The 22,300-nt window shown below is 42.6% G+C and overlaps 2 protein-coding genes across 2 annotated transcripts in view; one reads left to right on the top strand and one right to left on the bottom strand.

The window, feature by feature from the left end:
* The window catches only part of TRPC1 (transient receptor potential cation channel subfamily C member 1), a 214,791-nt gene extending 203,879 nt beyond the window's left edge, over positions 1-10,912 (top strand). The window contains exon 14 of the mRNA XM_073625879.1: positions 10,850-10,912. Within this exon, the coding sequence (XP_073481980.1) occupies positions 10,850-10,897 (48 nt within the window). The 3' untranslated portion in view covers positions 10,898-10,912. The remainder of the gene's footprint in view (positions 1-10,849) is intronic.
* PCOLCE2 (procollagen C-endopeptidase enhancer 2) overlaps positions 1-22,300 on the bottom strand; it is a 104,214-nt gene that overhangs the window by 31,857 nt on the left and 50,057 nt on the right. Inside the window, exons 3-5 of the mRNA XM_073625880.1 lie at positions 14,151-14,406; positions 13,578-13,702; positions 47-183 (exon numbers count right to left, since the gene is read on the bottom strand). Coding sequence (XP_073481981.1) covers positions 47-183; positions 13,578-13,702; positions 14,151-14,406 — 518 coding nt within the window. The remainder of the gene's footprint in view (positions 1-46; positions 184-13,577; positions 13,703-14,150; positions 14,407-22,300) is intronic.

A 22,300-nucleotide genomic window follows, 5' to 3' on the forward strand; every position in this document is an offset into this window, starting at 1 on the left:
GTACTTATAAATGAAGGTACATACATATATATGTATGAGTACTCACGCAGGTGGACTGTCCCCACAGAATTTCCCAATCCTTTTAGCATCATTTATTTCTCCTCCATTGAATATTGCAACATAATCATATCGGCAGTAATTGTCTCTTTCAACATCAAACTTCTCAAACTTTAATTCTATAACCTTAAATAAAAGTGATGTATACAAGTTAAAATGTATAATTTAAATAGAATGACAAAACCAACCATCAGTGTGCAAAGATCTCTTCTACCAATTACCATTCCACTAAATAAGTCCAAAAATATATTTCCTGCAACTCTGCTTTAAAGTAGCCAGCTATCTAATAAATGTAATGACAGCAGATCTGCACAGCTTTCTTGTTTTTTTTTGTAGAGGCTAGGTTTGAGGCCTAGCTCAATCACACGTTAAAGGACTAAGAGCACCCATTTCATATAAAACAATTGAATTTTAACTTACCCGTAAATATCTTATCTTGGAGTAGAGTACAGGACACAGGACCTGTATTCATAGACCATGGTATATATGCAGGCTGCCTTTAGGTGATTGGAACTAGTGCATGCTCATATAACCCCACCCACTCTGTTAGACTACGGTTTTTTGCAAGCTATAAGGCCACAGGAAACAGAGAGGAGGCCCTGTGTCCTATACTGCAGGGGCCCCAAACCCCGGGGCCACGGCCCGGTGCTGGACCTTGGCCTGTTTGCAGCTGGGCCATGAAGGCTGCACTGCCTGATGTACGGTATTGGCGGCTGGGTGGGTGAGCAGAAAGATAAGATCATCTCTAACCGCGTGCATCACCGCTGTTCCGCCCTCAGAACGGGGCTGCTATACTGCTGGAGGTGAGGCTGTGGTGCAGAGAGATGAGATCATTTGTCACCGCCCGCCCACATCACCGCTCTTTCCGCCCACACAGTGTGCCTCTACACTGTTAGAGATGAGGCAGGCGAGCAGAGAGATCATCTCTCACCGCCTGCTCGCATCACCGCTGTTCTCCCTCACTCGGAACCCACCACTCTAGGCCTGCCTCTGAACTAATGCGCACACCTGTGCTGCCACCACTGCAGTAACAATCTGCATTTGGTGGCAGGTGAAAAACCACATCTGGTGGCAGGCGACGTGGCAAGTAAAAATCCACATCTGGTGGCAAGTGACAATCCGCATCTGGTGGCAGGAGAAGTGGCAAGTGACAAACCGCATCTGGTGGCAGGCAATGTGGCTAGTGACAAACCGCATCTGATGGCAGGCAACATGGCAAGTGACAAACTGCATCTGGTGGCAGGCGACGTGGCAAGTGGCACTCTGAAATAATGCGCTTTTTTTTTAAAGTTTTTTTTTTAAAGGTTAACTTTTTTATTATTTTTATAAGCAAAATCAGTATTGGTTTCACGGACATATAATCATATTAGACATTGTTTTAGTCATATTACAATCCAGTGAACAGGTATACAAGTTTGTATTATACATCAGTATGAATCGTCTTACATCATATTTTATTGCAGTTAGGGGAGGCTGTATACAACTGCTACAGTATATTATTTTTATACAACACTTATAGTTTGTCAATCTGGTGTTATAGTGTTCTCCGAGCTTACCCACGAGTTCCATATTTTGAGAAATTTTTTGGGACATCCTCTAGCTTCATATGTTAGCTTATACAATGGTATAGCATGATTGATGAGGGTTAGCCAAAACTTTATAGTCGGAGTAGAGTGGGATTTCCAGTGCATAGTTATTGTTTTTTTGGCATAGAACAGTACAATCCTTATAAAGGACTGTGTGTTTTTAGACAAGCCTTCATCATCAATGTAGCCTAATAGACACCTAAGAGGATTACAAATGTTTGGTATATTGGCTACAGAGCTGAGGAATGCTGTAACTTCTGACCAGAATCTCCTTATCGGAGCACACTCCCACATTAGATGGAAAAATGTACCCTCAACTGCACCGCATCTCAAACACAAAGGATCTGGTAATTTTTTTAATTTAAATAGTAGTTTGGGTGTGAAGTACGCTCTATACAATAGCTTTGACTGGATCACCCTATCTCTGGAGGAGATGACTGAGTGGACCTGCAAGGGAAGAATCTCCCTCCATATTTCCTCCGTCAGCTCAGGTATATCTGCCCGCCATGTGTGCTCAATCCTCTCCAATCTGAAAGTGGTGGAATGAAGCAGAGTTTTATAATAAGATGAAATTAATTTATCATGAGAGGGGTCAGTCAGTAAGAGTTCAAGCCTAGAGGATTTCATCTCTATATTTCTTAGCCCGAATTGTGCCGCTGCTGTGTGTCTTATCTGCAGATATTGGAAGTAGGCCGTCCTTGGAAGCCCAAAATCCCTTTGGAATTCTATAAAGGATTTAAATGTGTTACCCGTGAATAAGTGTGATATTGATTTCACTCCTTTTTTGGACCAGTACCCCCCGTCAGCCCTTTGATTAAATTCTGGTAGTGAAGGGTTTCCCCAGAGTGGGGCATTCGGAGAATAAACAGCTGGAGAATCCGTTGGGAGTAATTTGGAAATTTTAAAAATCCGCAGGGTCATAGATAAGATATTTACGCCCTCCCTCCCTCTAAGTGACAGGCGATGTATTAGGTTTTGAAGAGATTCATATGAGGTGAGAATGGCCGCCTCAAGTGCTGTGGCTGCATTGTTGGTCTCCGGAAAAAACCACCAATGAGCGTGCATCAATTGCGAGGCAATATAGTACGTTTGGAGGCATGGCAGAGCCAGACCCCCTTCCAAAATGGGTAGTTGTAAAGTGTGTTTTGCAATTTTTACCACCCCTCCTTTCCATAGAAAGTTAATAATTACTGAGTCTATTTCTTTAAATTTGGCTTTAGTAATGTAAATTGGGGAATTACTCAGGATATAAAGGAATCTCGGGAGGTAAATCATCTTGAAGATATTAATTCTACCTAGTAACGTGAGAGGAAGATTATTCCATGTTTTCAGGGTGGATTTTAATCTAGTGATGAGAGGGTCCAGATTGATTTTAGTATATGAGGAAATAGGGTGTTCGATCAGAACCCCTAAATATCGAAAGGAGGTTACTATCTGCAGTGGGCATGCCGTGGGCAATTTTATTTGTGACTCCCGGTCAATCTGAAACAAAAGAGATTTATCCCAATTGACCCGGAATCCCGAAAAGTGACCGAAACGCTGAATAGTCTCCAACAAGACTGGGAGAGACGACTAAGGGTCCTCGAGATATATCAACATATCATCTGCATATAAGGAGACTTTTTCTTCTAGGCCCCCAGTCGTCAATCCCTTAATCTCCCCCCTGGATCTCACCAATGCTGCCAAGGGTTCTATTGCCAGTGCAAATAGTAATGGTGACAGCGGGCATCCTTGCCTCGTTCCTCTCTTTATGTGGAAAGCGTCCGATATAGACATATTAACCCTTAATCTAGCTATGGGTTTGGAATAGAGGAGCTGTACCCATTTTATGAAGACATTGCCAAATCCAAATTTGGCCAGGACCTCAAACAGATATGGCCACTCGACTGAGTCGAAGGCCTTGTGAGCGTCTAACGATAAAACTGCTCGAGTACCAGTCCTGTCATGTGATGTCTGTAAGTTAGTATATAATCTACGCAGGTTTATAGAGGTTGATCGTCCAGGCATAAATCCCGTTTGATCCGCCCCTATAATGGATGTGATTACTACGTTCAAGCGCCTGGCAAGTATTTTAGCCAGAATTTTAACGTCTGTGTTAATAAGTGAAATTGGCCGATATGATTCGCATAAGAGGTGATCTTTATGAGGCTTGGGAATTAAAACTATCAATGCTTCTGACATGGATGGTGGTAACTGGCCTGTTCTAAGGGCATAGTTATACATCCGCAGTAGGTGTGGGACTAAGAGATCCCGGAATTGCATATACCACTCGATAGGGAATCCATCAAGGCCCGGGGTCTTGTGTCTGGCAAAAGATTGTATTGCTTCCTCTATTTCTTCCGTCGTTAACGGAGCGTCAAGCTCATCAGCCTGACTCCTCGTCAATCTTGGAAGTGAAATCTCTGATAAATAGTCATCCAACTCTATTATTGTGTAGTGGGCTCTGGTGGCATACAGAGCGGAGTAGAAGGCAACAAACTCCTTCATAATATCTTCACTCTGCTCAACCATTCCACCCGTTTGGGTTTTTATTCTGGGAATGTTTCAAGGTTGATATTCAGGCTTAGCCAGGTAGGCTAATAAGCGGCTGTTTTTATCCCCAAATTCAAATATACGTTGGTTTTGGTATAGTAACTTTTTTTGTGTACGTTCTAGGAGTACCAGGTCTAGTTCTCTAGCTTTATGTCGCCAAACAGCATGTGTGTCAGTAGTGGGGTGTGTAGAGTATTCTGCTTCCGCCATTCTAAGTTCTCCCTCTGCGTCCACTAATCTGGACTGCGACGCCTTGCGGGCCCCCCCGATGGCAGCTGCAAAAGAGCCACGGGCAGTAGCCTTGAAGGCATCCCAGACCACCGGGACGTCTGCACTGCGTTTGTTGATTACCCAGTATGACTTCATGTCTGCCATACTCTGATCCAATACAGCTTGGTCTGCCAACCATAATGAGCTCAGTCTCCACACCCGATAAGAGGGGGATGTATTCAGGGCCAGGTCCACCATCAAAGGTGAATGGTCAGACAGGGCCCTGGGTAAATATTTGATTTTGGCTATAAGACTGAGTAGATCAGATGAGACCAGACACAAGTCAATTCTTGATAGAGTATTATGAGTATCAGACTGACATGAGTATTCTTTTATATTCGCATGCTTCCACCTCCAGGCCTCCACCAAATCAAACTGGGTCAGAAAGGATCCTAAAGGAGTTGGGGGTAATGTAGCGCATCGAAATCTATCCAAAGAATTATCTAAGACTGTGTTGTAATCCCCCGCAATCAATAAAGGACCCTCGGCAATCTCAAGTATCGTTCCCATCACCTTCTCAAAGAATTTCCTTGTGAAAGGCGGTGGGATATAAACATTTGTCACAGTATATGGTTTACCCATTAGTTCCAGTACCAGGATCACAAAACAGCCATTGGGATCTAATTTTATGCGTTTAATGGAAATTGGTGCCGATTTGGCAATGAGAATGGATGTCCCACGGGCGTAGGAGGAGTAAGTAGAGTGTAGGGCGTATGCTATTTTGGCTCTTTTAAGGGCCATCACTCTGGAGCCCTGGAGATGGGTCTCCTGGAGAAGGATCACATGCGGTTTATATCTTGATAAGTAATCAAACATTATGGAACGTTTTACCTTAGAATTAAGCCCCCTCACATTCCATGATACCAGACGTAAAGTATTCATTCTTGAACAGAAGATATGAGTTTGCGCGACCACCCATCCAAGTAGCCTAGGGTCCACCACCTAATCATGGGGGCCCGAACCTCCCGGTGGGTGCCGGCGCAATCTGAAAAACATGTGTGCAAAAGTAGAGAGAATAGTAATAATGACAATAATTTGCTTTTTGACGTATATACCTGAACATCTTGGTAGCCCGAAGGGCCTGCAGACCTGTGAACCAATACTATGAAATAACATTTGTGTAGCCTGAACAGTGGCGACACTCGAAACATTCCCCAACCCCCCCAACCCACCCTAACCCTCCCGGCTCCCATTCCCAAACTCATGAGACCTTTGATCCCTTAACTAGAACTGTAAAGTAGGGGTTATCTAAACCAGTCTCGTGGTCAACAAACTTTTGGTGGAACGGACAAGGGTGGTTACGAACACAAGCCACCACCCATGCTCGCTCCTTGGACTATATAGGTAAATGATAGCCCGGTCTTACGGCAATGTCTTCCTAAGTAGCACAGGTGCTTTTCTAATTTAGCTTGCGTTGCAATAATGAAGCTAGTCAGCCAAATAGGATAACATCAGTGATTTCCCTTGTAGGCTTCTGCAGGATCTTCCATCTTCCTGTTAGCTACTAATTGCATAAAGGAAAATGTTCTGATTGTGGTATAAGCTACTATTTTGCTCCTATCTTGCTCCGTCGACTTTACATGGCGTCAGTGTCAGAATGTTAGCAAATGGAAAGTTCTGCTTGACTCTATGTGATGAAGTACGGTGTATGTTCATCGGGGTGGGGATCTCCGTTGTTGATTTCTTTGGTCGAATGGACCCAGTGTGTCTGCCCAGTGAGCTGCTTCTTTCGGATCTGTGAAAAAATGGGCCTTGCCTTGATGGATAATACGTAGTCGCGCCGGGTACAGCATGCTATAGGGCAATTGCAGATCACGTAGGCGCCTTTTAACCGCCAGGAAGGTGGCTCGTTGCTTTTGCGTGGCTACTGAAAAGTCTGGGAAGATGGTTATGCCATTACCATTAAAGCGTATGTTCCCTTTTTCTCTGGCTGCCCTGATGATGGCCTCTCTATCTCTGAAATATAGTAGCTTAATAAGCATAGCCCGTGGAGGTGCTCCAGGAGGTAAAGGGCGAAGTGGGACTCTGTGCGCTCTTTCAATGGCAAACATTTTGGAGAACATATTGGCGCCAAAGGTGGATGTCAGCCATTGCTCCATAAACTGCTCTGGTGCTTTACCCTCCGAACCCTCAGGAAAGCCTAGGAAACGGAGATTGTTACGTCTCAAACGATCCTCCATATCTGTGATTTTGTCTGAGGTGTACTCTTGGGCCTGGCGTAGCTCCCTGACTGATCCCTGTAAGGGACGGGTGTCATCCTCCAAATCTCCTATTCGCTGCTCTGCGTTTTGCACTCTGTGTCTCAAATTCTGCACATCATGCTTAAGAAATGACAGATCAGTCTTAATGGAGTCCATCTGAGTGGTCAGAGAGGCATGACTGTGCTGTATAGCCTCCATTATTTGGGAGAGGGATGGCTCAGCAGGGCCTAAGGCCGCATCTGCAGCGGAGTGGGATGCTGGGTCAGTGTCCTCCATAGGGGAGAGCAGTAGGGGGTCTTCAGGGCTGCAGGAGGGGGCTCGCTGAGACTCACCCTTCCCTTGGTGTTGCTGGGCCAGCAGCGAGGTGGACGGATGGCTGTGCTTCTGTGCATGAGGCCGGCCGGCGCCATTTTGCTGCTGCTGGGGTGCCGTCGTCAGCGGGTCAAATCCTGGGGTTTCCTCCATGGCTGGGCCGTACTTCACCATCGCGGATTGCTCTGGGGAGTCTCAGGGGTCTTTGTAGGCTGAGGATGGCGTCGGATGGCGACCGGGCTAGCAGGATGGTGAAAGGATTGAAGCGGTATGGACGGAGCTCAGGCTTCTCACGTCCTCACATCCCGGAAGTTGGCCACGCCCCGAAATAATGCGCTTTAATCATCCTGACACCATATCAACCATGGTGCCATGATGATTGAAACGCTAACACAAGCCAATTCCCCAAAAAATTACCTGTGAAAAGGCGCATAACCCCCCCCGCGCCTTGGCACAATTTTTTTCCACAACGCCGGTCCTTAGCGCCAAAAAGGTTGGGGACCACTGCTATACTGTATTCGTAGGAAGGTCAAAATTCCCTTTATATTAATTGTACAGTACAAAACATAGGGCCATTCAAAGACCAAAGGATGTCTAAGAGCAATAAACTGAGGGGTGGGCAACAACATGGCAATAGCATGGCAATCAGAACTGTCAGCAGACACACAAAAACAAGGGGTAGGAAACTTGAAAAAAAAAACACTCAGATGACAGCTTGAAAGCACCCTGCGGGCAAAGCTTGTATCTGTCCAGGCCTAAATATCCACCTGGTAAAACCTGAAGAACGTGTGAACAGAGGACCAGGTGGAGGTCTTGCAAATCTGGATTATGGATGCTTGATGCTGGAAATTCCAATAGACACCAACAAATCTGGTGGAATGAGTTCTGGTAGAGAAAGGAGGAACTCTGTCCCTAAGGGAATAGGCCCTGGAAATAAGTCTAATCCCCCTGACAATGGTGGAGCAGGAGGCAGGATGTCCTATATGAGAGCCTGTATGGAGGACAAAAACAGACTTAGTTTTGTGAACAGAAGCCATGGCTGCCAAGCAGACTCCGACAGCTTTGACAACATGTAAGCAGTGTAGGGAAATCCCCTTTGCATGTTTTGGGAAAAGAGGGAGGGAAGGGAGAACAATATCCTCAATGGAGTGGAAAGAAGAGACTACGTTCAGTAGGAAAGAAGGTCTTGCTCTTAAGACTACCTTATCCCTGTGCAATACAAATTGGGTCTAGCAGTTCTGAGACATGCCTAATAGATGTAATAGGTAGGCAACCTTACATGTGAGGTCTCCCAAAGGCATAGCGCTAATCAACTCAACGGGTAGAGTTGGAGATCCACCATGCCAGGGAGAGATTTTTTGGGCTGGATAGACACATAGGATGGTCCATAAAGTGGACCTGTTAGTTTCAGGACATGAGGATATTGGGATGAAGTGTACTGGAGTGAAACCTGGCCTTGAAGGAGGCTACCATTAGGCCCAGGATCCTCATACAGAAGCAAACTGAGGGGTGTCTTTTGGAACTGAGGGTCTGTGTGTAGGACCTTAAAGAAGTAATATTTTATGGAGGAAGGAAGATTCTGGCATGGGTTGTGTCCAGGAGGTACTCCAGAGTGAGGGCTGACGATGGGACTTTGGAAAGTTGATTAACCAGTTGAAGGTTTAAGGAAACTGAATAGTCTGACAATGTTGTGGTGGAGGAATTCTTCAGCAGAAGGTCATCCAAGTATCCTTGGACATGACATAAATTCCCTGGGTCCACATGAAGCTGGGCAAGTACTTTTGTGAAAACTTGGTGCATAGGAGAACCCAAATAGTAGTGCTACAAGCTGGAAGTGCTGGTCTCCCACAACAAACTATAGAAAGCGTTGATGTGGAGGGAAGATGAGGATATATAGATATGCATCTTGTATGTCTAGTGATGCGTAAAATTCCACTTGTCTGAGATAAGCAATGGCAGATCTTGCTGGTTCCATCTGGAATTTTGATACACAAAGTAGTCTGGTTAGAGACGTTATGTCTAGAATGGGGTGGATGCCTCATTCGGTTTGAGGACTGTAAATAGGTTTGTTTAAAAACCTTGGAACCTTTCCTCTGAAGGAACTGATACCACCATCCATTGTAAATGAAATTGTTGCGAAGCGACCAGTAAATCTGCTGTTTTTTGAGCTGATGCTGGCAGATTGAAGGGTAGGAAGCAAGATGAGGGCAGAGATATAAATTCTATTTTGTACTCCTTTGAAATGACAGACTGGACCCAGAGGTTTGGGACATGTCAGGTCCAGAATGGTACAAATGCCAACAGACATTCTCCCGCTGCAGGGAGCTGGAGTGTCCCTTCATTATGAGGAGGGCTCACGGGTGGGCTTGGTGGACTCAGGGGGCCAAGGCTTGCAAGGAGAGGAAGTACTAAGCCTTGGGTTTGTTCAGTTAGCAATAGTCTGGCAATTAGACATGGCAGCAAATGCTGGCTGCAGGGCTTAACCTGCAAATGAGGCCTTTGAGAATGCATCAAAATGCCTATTAACAGAATCCTTAAAATAGGAAACATTCTTAGTAGGAACTGCAAGGTGTTTATTGAGGGCTGAATTCACAGGATATACTACTGGACAGCCCATTTCTTCTTAAAATTGCCTTTTCATTTGATACATTTAAGCAAAAAAGCTTAAGAAGAGTAAATATCCTTTAAGGATTAGCCCAGTCCTCATATAATGTACATTTACATTGTGCATGGGTAGGAGAAGTCTTTGATTTTGCCAGCCTCCTAGTGCCCATAGGGGTTTGTTTTGGCTGCTGTCATTTCCGTAGCAAATGCGTGACATCATGACGATTCGCGCACGCAATTAATGTAACATGTGAGTGCTGCGCAGTTAACATCCAGAAGTGATGACAGAACGCCGCCTGCACGGGAGTGCTCCCTCCAGAGGCCGAGACTGGAATTACAGCATGGTTGGCGCATATCAAAGGGAGAAGCGGAGAGGGTTTTCCCCACAACCCCCCACCGTGCAGATTCAGAAACCTTTAGAGAGGATGCAGGAGGGACCACAAAGCCACCTGGTCACTGAAAAAGATATATACAAACTTTAATATGTACAGCATCATATAATCAATATATACAGTTTTACATACCAATAACATATTTGAAATTTTCTTTGTATGAACTGTGTGCTAGTTAAATTCACAGAGGTGTGCGAGGTGCACTGGCATTTCAAATGTAAGTACAGACCCTATAAAAGCTAAGCGAGCCTGTTCTCTTGCCATTATATGGCCAGATTACGCTGCAAGCATTAATATACCAACATATTTGAGTACTATATGATTTTTTGGTGGTCTTATTTTTTCCCTTTTACATTCAACACAGATATGGTTGCATCATTTTTTGAGCACCATTACTTTTCACTTCAGCACTGTGATATCACCCATTCAAGTGTTGGCCATATGTAGCAATGTCACTTTATCAGGTAATTGTGTTTATTTTATTTTGCACATTTTAACTTATCTTTTACATTTATATGGCATTATTAATTATTACTTTTCATGGTTTACTTGTGAATTGTCTCAGTCATTTGCTGTTCACATATGGTATTTGCTCTTACAACTCACTCATCCCAGCACCATTTGCTTACACATTTAGTGCCATTATAATGATTATGTCAATATATTTGTTCATCTTCATGTTACATCACACACTCCAAATTCCGTTTTTTTTTTTTGTTTTTTGTTTTTTTGGAACAATTGATTTACACAGTAAAACATCATGTATCAAATTCACAAAAAATGTAAAATAGATAAAAAAAAAATATATTTAAATCTTTTTGTCAGTTTTTGCACCCTTTGCCACTCTGTCATAACTACAACAAAAATGTATCTATTATTTATTGCTATCCTCTAGGAACTGCATCGCAGGTGCCTGCCTACCTTTTCCTCTGGAGGGCCATAAGTGTGACTTCTTGTAAGCTCATTGGAATCGGATTCCGCCTTTGAGGGAATGGGGACGGCTCATGGAGACCCCTACTTCACTCACTTTTTAGAAACCTCTGGTTATAGGACTTTTTCCTAAATTTCATCATTAAATAAACTCTTAACGTTCATGTAGATGTTTACATATTATAATATGTTACAATTTTGAGTCTTTGTTGCATCCTTTTAGAGTTAACCCCCCTGAAGAAGACCATGACTGCATAGGTCGAAACAAGTCGGGGTATCAAATTGTGGTTGCCATTTTTGTAATGTTTTGCTCCACCATGTTTATACTACCATAAATGTCCTTGTAATGTGCAACCAGAGCTCAAATTTGTATTTCATTTTTTTGTAAACCAAAAAGCTTATCAAATCATATTTTTGATCAATTTCAATTGCTGCTAAAAAAAACCTTGGGGGAACTATCCTATTCTGCAATACTAATAAGTGAAAAAAGCACCGCGCTAGGTGATAGCAACAAAGTTTAGATTAAAGTGCAAATGATATGTAAATAAAAAAATTCCACCAGCTGCAGTAAAAAACTTGCTGAATAGCAATTACAGGTAATAGATAAATAAATCACTGCACTAAGTGATAAGAATTAAGAACCTACAAAAGGAAAAACACTTATAAAAGTCCTTTACAGTCCCAACATGTGTTGTGTTCTTATGTGCTTGTGCTCAATAAAAATGAATCCATGCTTTGTAGACTTGTGCTCAGACTGGGTGCCCCACATGGATGTGCACTCACCGTTAGAGGTTGACCAACTATGTCTAGTATGGTCGATTAGGCTTGTTGGAAAACTCCTGGATACATCCGTTGTTGGCACCTCATACACTGGATAGACCTCAAAATGGATAGGTAGAAATGACAGAGGGAGAACCTCATAGTGTAAAACCATATTGTAAATGTATTGGGTAAAAACAGATGTGAAATTACACTCACATTTTCCAGCGATTCCTGATGATGGCCCACTGATTGGCTGAAACGCGTCGAGGCTTGATCGCGTCATCGCGACACGTCTGCCCACACCATTTCCGGGAATCAAGCCGATCCGCGAGCAGCGGTCTTCAGCAGATTGCAGGCCCATTTCCTCCAAATAAAAACGCATGCTGTACACACTGGGTGCCAGGACGATAGGCACCTTAAAATGTGAGTGTAATTTCACATCTGTTTTTACCCAATAAATTTACAATATGGTTTTACGCTATGAGGTTCGCCCTCTGTCATTTCTACCTATTCATGTGAGGTCTATCCCATGTAAGAGGTGCCAACAATGGATGTATCCAGGGGATTCCCCACACGCCTAATGGACCATACTAGAGATAGTTGGTCAACATCTAAGGGTGAGTGCACATCTAAGTCTATGAAGCACAAATGGATTTTGGGACACATGTTGTCATACATACAGTACATGTTAGGACTGTAAAGGATTTTTATAAGTGTGTTTTTCCTTTTGTAGGATCTTAATTGTTATCACTTAGCACAGTGATTTATTTATCTACTATTCTGCAATAAGTCTTTGGGGTGTGCAGCCTCTTTATCCCTTATGTGTGTCTCTCCATTTGGTCTATGAATACAAGCCCTGCATCCTGTACTGTATGAATAAAGTGATTGTAAAGTTGATATATTTTTTTAAATAACAAACATGTTATATTTACCTGCTCTAAGCAATGGAATTATATAGAGCGGCCGCGATCCTCCTCTTCTGGGGTCTCATGCCAGCGATCCTGGCTCCACCTCTTCTCAGTGTGCCACCATAGAAAGCCACTTCCTATGGTGGCACATCTGCGGGCTCAATCCTGAAGCACACTGTCTGCATCCATAGACACAGACAGTTCGGCTTGACCCCTTCTCCCTGCTCCTTCGTCACAGAATTTGAATGACAGCAGCAGGAGCCAATGGCTCCCACTGCTCCAGCAAAGCCCGTGAGAGCAGGGAGAGCTACTACAGACAGGCACAGAGCTGTATCGAGTGAGGGTTCAGGCAAATATAAGGGGGTGAGGGGATGATATTACTACCTAAACATTTTTTACCTTAATGTAGGGAATGCATTAAGGTAAAAATGTTTAGGCTTTAGAACCACTTTAAGATAATAATGTTTACATGGCATAACATTTACCATGTTAAGTCGGACTTTCCGATCGTGTGTACACAAGTCCGTCGCATAAAAGTTCACGCATGCTGAGAATCAATTACGAGCCGAAAGCGATCGGTCTTGTAAAACTAGCGTTCATAATGGAGATATCACATGACTATTGAACTTCCTTTTTATCAGCTCGTCGTACGTCTTGTACATCACTACGTTCGTAATTGTTGGCCAACATTTGTGTGACCGTGTGTATGCAAGACAAGTTGGAGCCAACAACTTTCGAACAAAATTCCACGGTTTTGTTGTTGGAAAGTCCGTGTACGGGGTATTAGTCTGCTAAGTACGACCGCTCTGCTGTGCATTTAACTGGGTTCAGTTAGTCACTCTGATAATAAAATATAACTTTAAAAAAAAAATTATAAAAGTAAAATAAATATATGAATAAAGCACAGCTATGACAGAAAGGGCATTTTTTTTTTTTTAATTTTCAATACATTTACTAAATAATGGAAGGCAAACAGTAATAGCACCTGTTTATAAAAATAAAAATATAATGAATACATCTCACCTGATGTTTAGGTGCAACAATGTGCCAGGAACATGTGACGCCAGCTGGGTAATCTCTATCAGGCCAGTTTGGAGTTTTAAAAGTTCCAACAGATTTCTCCAGCCTTCCTCCACAGTACTGATCCCCTGTAATCACAGAAAACTCACTAAGCTGATTAAGGATTTGGTTGTTCAATTCAACCAAACAACCAGATAGGCTGCAAATGCATCACTGGCCAAAGTTCAATGAAACACAAATAACTATCCAAATAAAAGAAAGTGATTAATTAGGGAGTCTTTACATTTTTCATGTATATATTTTTTGAAAATTATAATTTTAAGTAGTGCAGTGGTATTTCCACCTTTATTCCTCATATATTCAAATTAGTACCTATTATACACTATTTTAGGGAGTTGTGTATGTTTATCCTATTACTGTATTAACAATAAATAAAAATAAACTACAAATAAATTATTTCATTTTTTTTATCACAGGTAGACCTCTTTTGTAAACATTGTTACAGCCAATTATTTGCTTTGTCCTCTAAAACTCATGCTTATATATATTGATATATTATAAATAAAAAGCCAGTACCTCTTTCATTGGGTTCTGCTGCTGAGAACATTGCTATGAAACCATTCCCTGCTGTGTTGGCATCTGACACCATTTGGACCAACATCTTATTGCTGCTGGATACAAGAGCACCAGGTCTAAAAGTACCACAGAATCGTCCAATGCGCTGTCCATTCGAATGACCACTGTAAACATCCACAAAGTCATATCGGCAAAGATTGTCATTTTCCAAATCGATGAAACGGAAATTCAAGACAACCACTTTACCCTCTGGAACCTAAAAGAGAGTCAGCATTATTATTAATGAAGTGAAGTGAATACTAGTGAAGTCTACAACATGGGCCTAACACTTTTTGTCCTATTGCACATTAATGATCAGATATCTCAGATCCTATCCACTATTTGCATTTTATTGTCTCTCAAAGAGATAGTCAGGAAAGCATTTAAAGATTTAACTGATGGGTTTCTGCCTTCAGGACAGATGTACCCTAAATCGAAAATATGTTTTTTTTGTTTTACTATCTGCTTGAATTCACAGCAAATCTTCTCACTTCTTGTCACTGTAAAACCCTGCCATATACAGTGCCTTGAATAAGTATTCATACTCCTTGAAATTTTCCACATTTTTTCATGTTACAACCAAAACGTAAATGTATTTTATTGGGATTTTATGTGATAGAAGATAAAGTGGTTCATAATTGTGAAGTGGAAGGAAAATGATAAATGGTTTTCAATTTTTTTTTACAAATAAATATGTAAAAAGTGTGGCATGCATTTGTATTCAGCCCCCTTTACTCAGATACCCCTAAGATCTAATGGAACCATTTGCCTTCAGAAGTCACCTAATTAGTAAATAGAGTCCACCTGTGTATAAATACAGCTGTTCTGTGAAGCCCTCAGAGGTTTGTTAGAGAACCTTAGTGAACAAACAGTATCATGAAGGGCAAGAAACACACCAGACAGGGCAGGGTTGAAGTTGTGGAGAAGTTTAAAGCATGGTTAGGTTCTAAAAAAATATCTCAAGCTTTGAACATCTCACAGAGCACTGTTCAATCCATCGTCCAAAATGGGAAAGAGTATGGCACAATTGCAAACAGGAAAGCATTAATCAGAGAAGCAGCCAAGAGGCCCATGGTACCTCTGGAGGAGCTGCAGAGAACCACAGCTCAGATGGGAGAATCTGTCCACAGGACAACTATTAGTTGTTCACTCCACAAATCTGGCCTTTATGGAAGAGTGGCAAGAAGAAATCATTGTTGAAAGAAAGCCATAAGAAGTCCTATTTGCAGTTTGCAAGAAGACAGGTGGGGGACACAGAAAACGTGTGGAAGAAGGTGCTCTAATCAGATGAGGCCAAAATTGAACTATTTGGCCTAAAAGCAAAATGCTATGTGTGACAGAAAACTGCACATCACCCTAAACTCACCATTCCCACTGTGAATCATGGTGGTGGCAGCATCATGTTGTGTGGATGCTTTTCTTCAGCAGGGATAGGGAAGCTGGTCAGAGTTGATGGGAATATGAATGGAGCCAAAATACAGGTCAATCTTAGAAGAAAACCAGTTAGAGCCTGCAAAAGACTTGAGACTGGGGCAGAGGCTCACCTTCCAGCAGGACAACGACCCTAAACATGCAGCCAAAGCTGCAGTGGAAGGGTTCAGATCAAAGCATATTCATGTGTTAGAATGGCCCAGTCAAAGTGCAGATCTAAATCCAATTGAGAATCTGTGGCAAGACTTGAAAATTGCTGTTCACAGATGCTCTCTATCCAATCTGACAGAGCTTGAGCTATTTTGCAAAGAAGAATGGGCAAACAATTCACTCTAGATGTGCAACGCTGGTAGAGACATCCCCAAAAAGACTTGCAGCTGTAATTGCAGCAAAAGGTGGTTCTACAAAGTATTAATTCAGGGGGCTGAATACAAATGCACGCCACACTTTTCAGATATTTATTTGTAAAAAAAATTGAAAACCATTTATCATTTTCCTTCCACTTGACAATTATGTGCTACTTTGTGTTGTTCTATCACATAAAATCACAATAAAATACATTTACGTTTTTGGTTGTAACATGACAAAATGTGGAAAATGTCAATGTGTATGAATACTTTTTCAAGGCACTGTAAAGGGGAGGAAGGAGAGGAATTAAGGAGAAATTTCCCTAATTGGTACACAGTGGGCAAAAAACAAAGTCATGCTATCAAAAAAATAAATAAATAAAAAGAGCATCGGCTTTGGTTAGGCTACTATTTGTGTCACAATCATTGACCACCATATGTTGTCCTCACAAACAATTGAAACAACATGTGGCCATTTATTAAAATTAGAAGAAAAGAGGTTTAACCTTAAACTATGCAGAGGGTTCTTTACTGTAAGAACGGCGAGGATGTGGAATTCCCTTCCACAGGTGGTGGTCTCTGCGGGAAGCATCGATAGTTAAAAAAAAACTATTAGATAAGCACCTGAACGACCACAACATACAGGGATATACAATGTAATACTGACATATAATCACACACATAGGTTGGACGCGATGAACTTGTGTCTTATTTCAACCGCGCCTACTACGTAACTATGTAACAAATGTGACATAGTGACTGTGGGTGTAGCCTTTAGAAAGATTATTTTCTCCACAGGGCTCCCTATTGGTGTTTCTTTCTGGCCTTTGTGGTCCGCTGTCTTGATGCAATTAACATGGAAAGACAGTTGTTTTATGCTTAGGAACTGGGTGGAGGTGTAAAAATTCTAAAACCACCCTGTTCTAGCTACATAATCCCATCCTTGATGTCAAGAGGGCTTCATAAATACATATTCTTTAATTTACATGGCAAAAGTGATGGAGAGGTAAGGGGAAATCTACTAAGAGGGTCACTCATTCCGGAGACAACTTTTGTAAAAAGTGGGAAATTCCCCTAATTTTAGGAGATTTCCTATAACTCGCTGTTGCATTTCTGGGACAAGAAGTGTAGGGAAATTTCCCTAATGGTACAGAGACATAAATACATAACCAGAGGGGTGGTTTAACCTTTCCCAACTTTATCTAAACCTAAAAAAAAAAAAAAAAGCTTTTTGGGCTATATATACACATATTAAGAATCATCAGCCTGCATCAGACCACCACATGTAGTCCTATGGTACCTCCTTTGACCTACAGACTTTGGTAACAATGAATCCTATTTAATCGGGGTTACAGGACCTTCTTACACCAACAACTGAAATTGTGTCAACAATATGACAAAGGCATTTATGACCCCACCAAGAAGTGGATTTTACAACCAACATTCCTCATTAGAGGTTTGCCTTAAAGTAATTATGTACTGCATTTCAGCCTTTACCAGACTGTAGTATAGCTGTGACAGGGATTTCAGTGCAGCATGACAAGAATGCTTCAAATGAATACTATTAGTTCTACTATAGATATGTTACAATACAACATGTCAATAGCAATTATGCTAATAGAAGTTGGGAAAAGATACATTAGTATGCAGCTTGAAAGGCTAATATGTTGCCTTCAAGCAGCTGTACTCAATATGAAGGTACATGCTATATTTAACAGCTCCATTTCAATTGATTTGCATAATTATGCATATTTAACATAACCATTCGTTATAAACAGAGGGTATTTTTAGCATCTCTCTCAGTTGGGGGCAGTCTGTAGAGTAGTCTCTCTCCATGTTGGGAGCAGTCTGTAATGCAGTCACTCTGTTGGGAGTCTATGAAGCAGTCTCTCTCACTGTTGGGAGCAGTCTATGAAGCAGTCTCTCTCTCTCTTTTGGGGCAGTCTGTGGAACAGTATCTCTCTTTTGGGGCAGTCTGTGGAACAGTATTTCTCTGTTAGGAGCAGTCTATGAAGCAGTCTCTCTCACTGTTGGGAGCAGTCTATGAAGCAGTCGCTCTCTTTTTTGCGGCAGTCTGTGGAACAGTATTTCTCTGTTGGGAGCAGTCTGTGGAGCAGTCTCTCTCTCTGTTGGGGCAATCTATGGAGCAGTCTCTCTGTGGGAATGTGGTGAACTTTGTTTTAGGGGGGAACTCTATAGACTATGATTATGTAAAAGGGGGCTCTAGGGAACGAACCTTAATCGTAAGGAGGGAATGCAGAGGGACTCTGATGTAGGGTGACATTCTGTGGACTCTGATGTACGGAGGGAAGACTGGGGACTTCTATTTAGGGGGAACTCTGGAAACTTTGATATAAAAGAGGAGTTCTGGTGTAAAGGGGGAACTCTGTGGACTCTGATTTAAGGGGCAACTCTGAAATCGTAGAACAAGTAAGCAGGATCAACAGAGCTCGGGACCTCTCTGTGGCACTTAAAACTTCCAGATTATCCAGTATAAGAGCATGATTCAAGCCCTTGAAAAAGCACCTGGGGCACAAAATGCATGGTCACTGCAACCCAGTAGCTTGCTGTCCAGCTTTATCCACTTGCAGCTTCCTCCCAGCGGTTTCCGGCAACCCACTGATGTAATTTCTGTGCTGTGTCAGCGCGAGTGGTCCTGGCCCTGACATTCTATTAGTGGGGCATTGACACACACACACATATATATATATATATATATATATATATATATATATATATATATATATATATATATTTATATTACACACACATATACACACAGACATACATACATACAGTTGTGCTCATAAGTTTACATGCCCTGGCAGAATTTATTATCAATCAACTGTGTTTACTCTTTTTAAATCACAATGACAACAGAAACTACCCAAATTACCCTGATCAAAAGTTTACATACCCAGTTCTTAATACCGTGCATTGCCCCCTTTAACATCAATGACAGCTTGAAGTCTTTTGTGGTATTTGTGGATGAGCCCTTTATCTTCTCAGCTGCCCATTCCTATTGGCAAAAAGACTCCAGTTCCTGTAAATTCTTGGGCTGTCTTGCATGAACTGCACGTTTGAGATCTCCCCAGAGTGGCTCGATGATGTTGAGGTCAGGAGATTGAGATGGCCACTCCAGAACCTTCACTTTATTCTGCTGTAGCCAATGACAGCTCAACTTGGCCTTGTGTTTTGGTTCATTCTCATGTTGGAATGTCCAAGTACGTTCCATGCGCAGCTTCCTGGCTGATGAATGCAAATGTTCCTCCAGTATTTTTTGATAACATACTGCATTCATCTTGCCATCAATTTTGACCAAATTTCCTGTGCCTTTGTAGCTCACACATCCCAAAAACATCAGCGATCCATCTCCGTGTTTCACAGTAGGAATGGTGTACCTTTCATCATAGGTCTTGTTGACTCCTCTCCAAATGTAGCGTTTATGGTTGTGGCCAAAAAGCTAGATTTTGGTCCCATCACTCCAAATGACTTTGTGCCAGGTTTGAGGCTTGTCTCTGTGCTGTTTGGCGTATTGTAAGTGGGATACTTTGTGGCATTTGCGTAGTAATGGCTTTCTTCTGGCGACTCGACCATGCAGCCCATCTTTCTTCAAGTGCCTCCTTATTGTGCATCTTGAAACGGCCACACCACATGTTTTCAGAGAGTCCTGTATTTCACCTGTTATTTGTGGGTTTTTCTTTGCATCCTGAGCAATTTTCCTGGCAGTTGTGGCTTTAATTTTAGTCTACCTGACCATGGTTTGGTTTCAACAGAACCCCTAATTTTCCACTTCTTGATTAGAGTTTGAACGCTGATTGGCATTCTCAATCCCTTGGATATCTTTTTATATCCCTGTCCTGTTTTATACAGTTCAACTACCTTTTCTCGCAGATCCTCAATGACCTTTTATACACACACACTAATTACAAGCAAACAGATCACAGGTGAGGGTGGTTACCTTAATAGCCAATCAAACCCCTTTGTGTCAACTTGTGTGCATGTTATCAGGTCAAAATCACCAGGGTATGTAAACTTTTGATCAGGGTCATTTGGGTAGTTTCTGTTGCCATTATGATTTAAAAAGAGTAAACACAGTTGATTGATAATAATTGGCTTCAACTAAACACTAACCATGAGTGAAAGAAAAGTTTTTTTTTTTTGTGTTATTATTCATATTCTCTGAAAATGGCCAAAATATCATAAATTCTGCCAGGGCATGTACATTTATGAGCACAACTGTAATATATATATATATATATATATATATTTGAGAGTTCATGTTCTTATATCCATAGCATATGTCATGCTCTTATAGTGGATAATCTGGAAGTTATAAGTGCCACAGGCCACAGAGATGTCCCGAGCGCTGTTGATCCTGTTTGCTTATTCTGATGTGTCATCACAGACTCCGCGCCAGACTTCTGGATGTATTGTTTGATGTAAGACAGTGGCTTCTGAGGGGAACTCTGGACTCTGATGCAAGGGGGGATTCTGGGGACACAGATGTAAAGAGGGAATCTGGGCACCATGATGTATAGGAGAATGTCAGGAACTCTGACATAAGGAGGGACTCTGAAGACTATGTAAGAAGGGACTGTGGGAACCCTGGTGTAAGGAGGCACTCTAGTGCGAATAGAGGGGTTATCCTGACTGCTGCACTATATATTTTTTTTTTTAACTTCCGTGCACTCCATACATTATGTTGTACCTTACGCAATCCTGACCAAGGTGTTCATTGTCTCAACGGTTGCTGGTTGTAAGGAAGTTCTTTTTTAAAGGTAGGCTCAGTCAGACAAAATTATATTCTTTTTGTGTGCATAAAACATACTGTATGCAATGGAAATGTTTAATTTTTAAAAAATGATCCTTTGTCATGTGGTATATATGTGTCTGTGAGGCTGTCAGTTGTGGTACAGTAATTTAGAGTATTTTGTGGGTACAAGGACTGTGCTATACAGTATGTGTGCAGTGTATATAGCGACTAGGCTTAAATTCTGTTTAATCATCCCCTCTTAAGCCCCTTTACTGTTAGACAAAATCTGGCCATGCATACTGTTCACCGCGGTGTGCTACACAAGCCGCAGAACGTATTTTTCTGTTTTATCCCACGGTGCCCCAGGCCTTTCATATTCCTAGCCATGCTCACATTTTGTCACTCTGGTTTGCGTTCCTAATTGTAAAGCCAAGCAAATGACTTGTTTTAAGTATTGTTTATGCTGTTTAAATATCGATCAGTGGCAGAACTACCACCATAGTGACACACGCGGGCGCTATGGGGCCCGCAGCCGAGTGTGGCCCGGTGAGGCAGGTGGCTCTGCGGGTGAGAGCGGGCGACTTTGCGGGCCCGCGGGTGAGAGAGGGCGGCTCCACGGGTCCGCGGTGAGAGCATGTCAGGCGGTGAGACAACCGGGGCGGCTCGTGTGTGAGTGGGCTGGCCAATTAGGGAGCTGGCAGGCGGTGTGCATAGAGATGACATCATCTCTCACCGCCCGGCGCCCTCCCTGCATCCCTGCAGTGCAGTCCCCCCCGGGCCCTCACTGTGCAGGCAGCCTCGGGAAGCAGAGAGATGACATTATCTCTCTGCTGCCTGACTGATAATCTGCTGCCTGACTCTGGAACACAGCAGGAAAGTGACACAGCAAGTGACAATCCGTAATGTGTGGCAGGTGACGTGGCAAGTGACAATCCATAATGTGTGGCAAGTGACAATCCAGGACATGGCAAGGGACAATCCGTAATGTGTGGCAGGTGACGTGGCAAGTGACAATCCATGATGTGTGGCAAGTGACAATCCAGGACATGGCAAGGGACAATCCGTATTGTGTGGCATGTGACGTGGCAAGTGACAATCCGTAACATGTGGCAAGCGACGTGGCAAGTGACAATCCGGGATGTGGCAAGTGACAATCCGTAATGTGTGGCAGGTGATGTGGCAAGTGACAATCCCTAATGTGTGGCAAGTGACAATCCGGGATGTGGCAAGTGACAATCCGTAATGTGTGGCAGGTGACGTGGCAAGTGACAATCCGTAATGTGTGGCACGTGACGTGGCAAGTGACAATCCGGGACGTGGCAAGTGGACAATCGGCAACATGTGGCAGGTGACATTCTGCAATGTGTGACAAGTGACAATCTGCATCTGGTGGCAGGCGACATGGCAAGTGGACAATCCACAACATGTGGCGGGTGATGTGGCAAGTGACATTCCGTGACAAGTTGCATCTGGTGGCAGGCGACGGTGGCAAGTGACATGCTCAGGGCTCCCACTGATTCTGCATTATGGTGAGTTGAACTATTTCATTTTATATAACAGAACAGAAATTGGTTAGA

Source organism: Aquarana catesbeiana, linkage group LG04 (genome assembly GCF_042186555.1).
Source record: "Aquarana catesbeiana isolate 2022-GZ linkage group LG04, ASM4218655v1, whole genome shotgun sequence".
NCBI classification, from domain to species: Eukaryota; Metazoa; Chordata; class Amphibia; order Anura; family Ranidae; genus Aquarana; species Aquarana catesbeiana.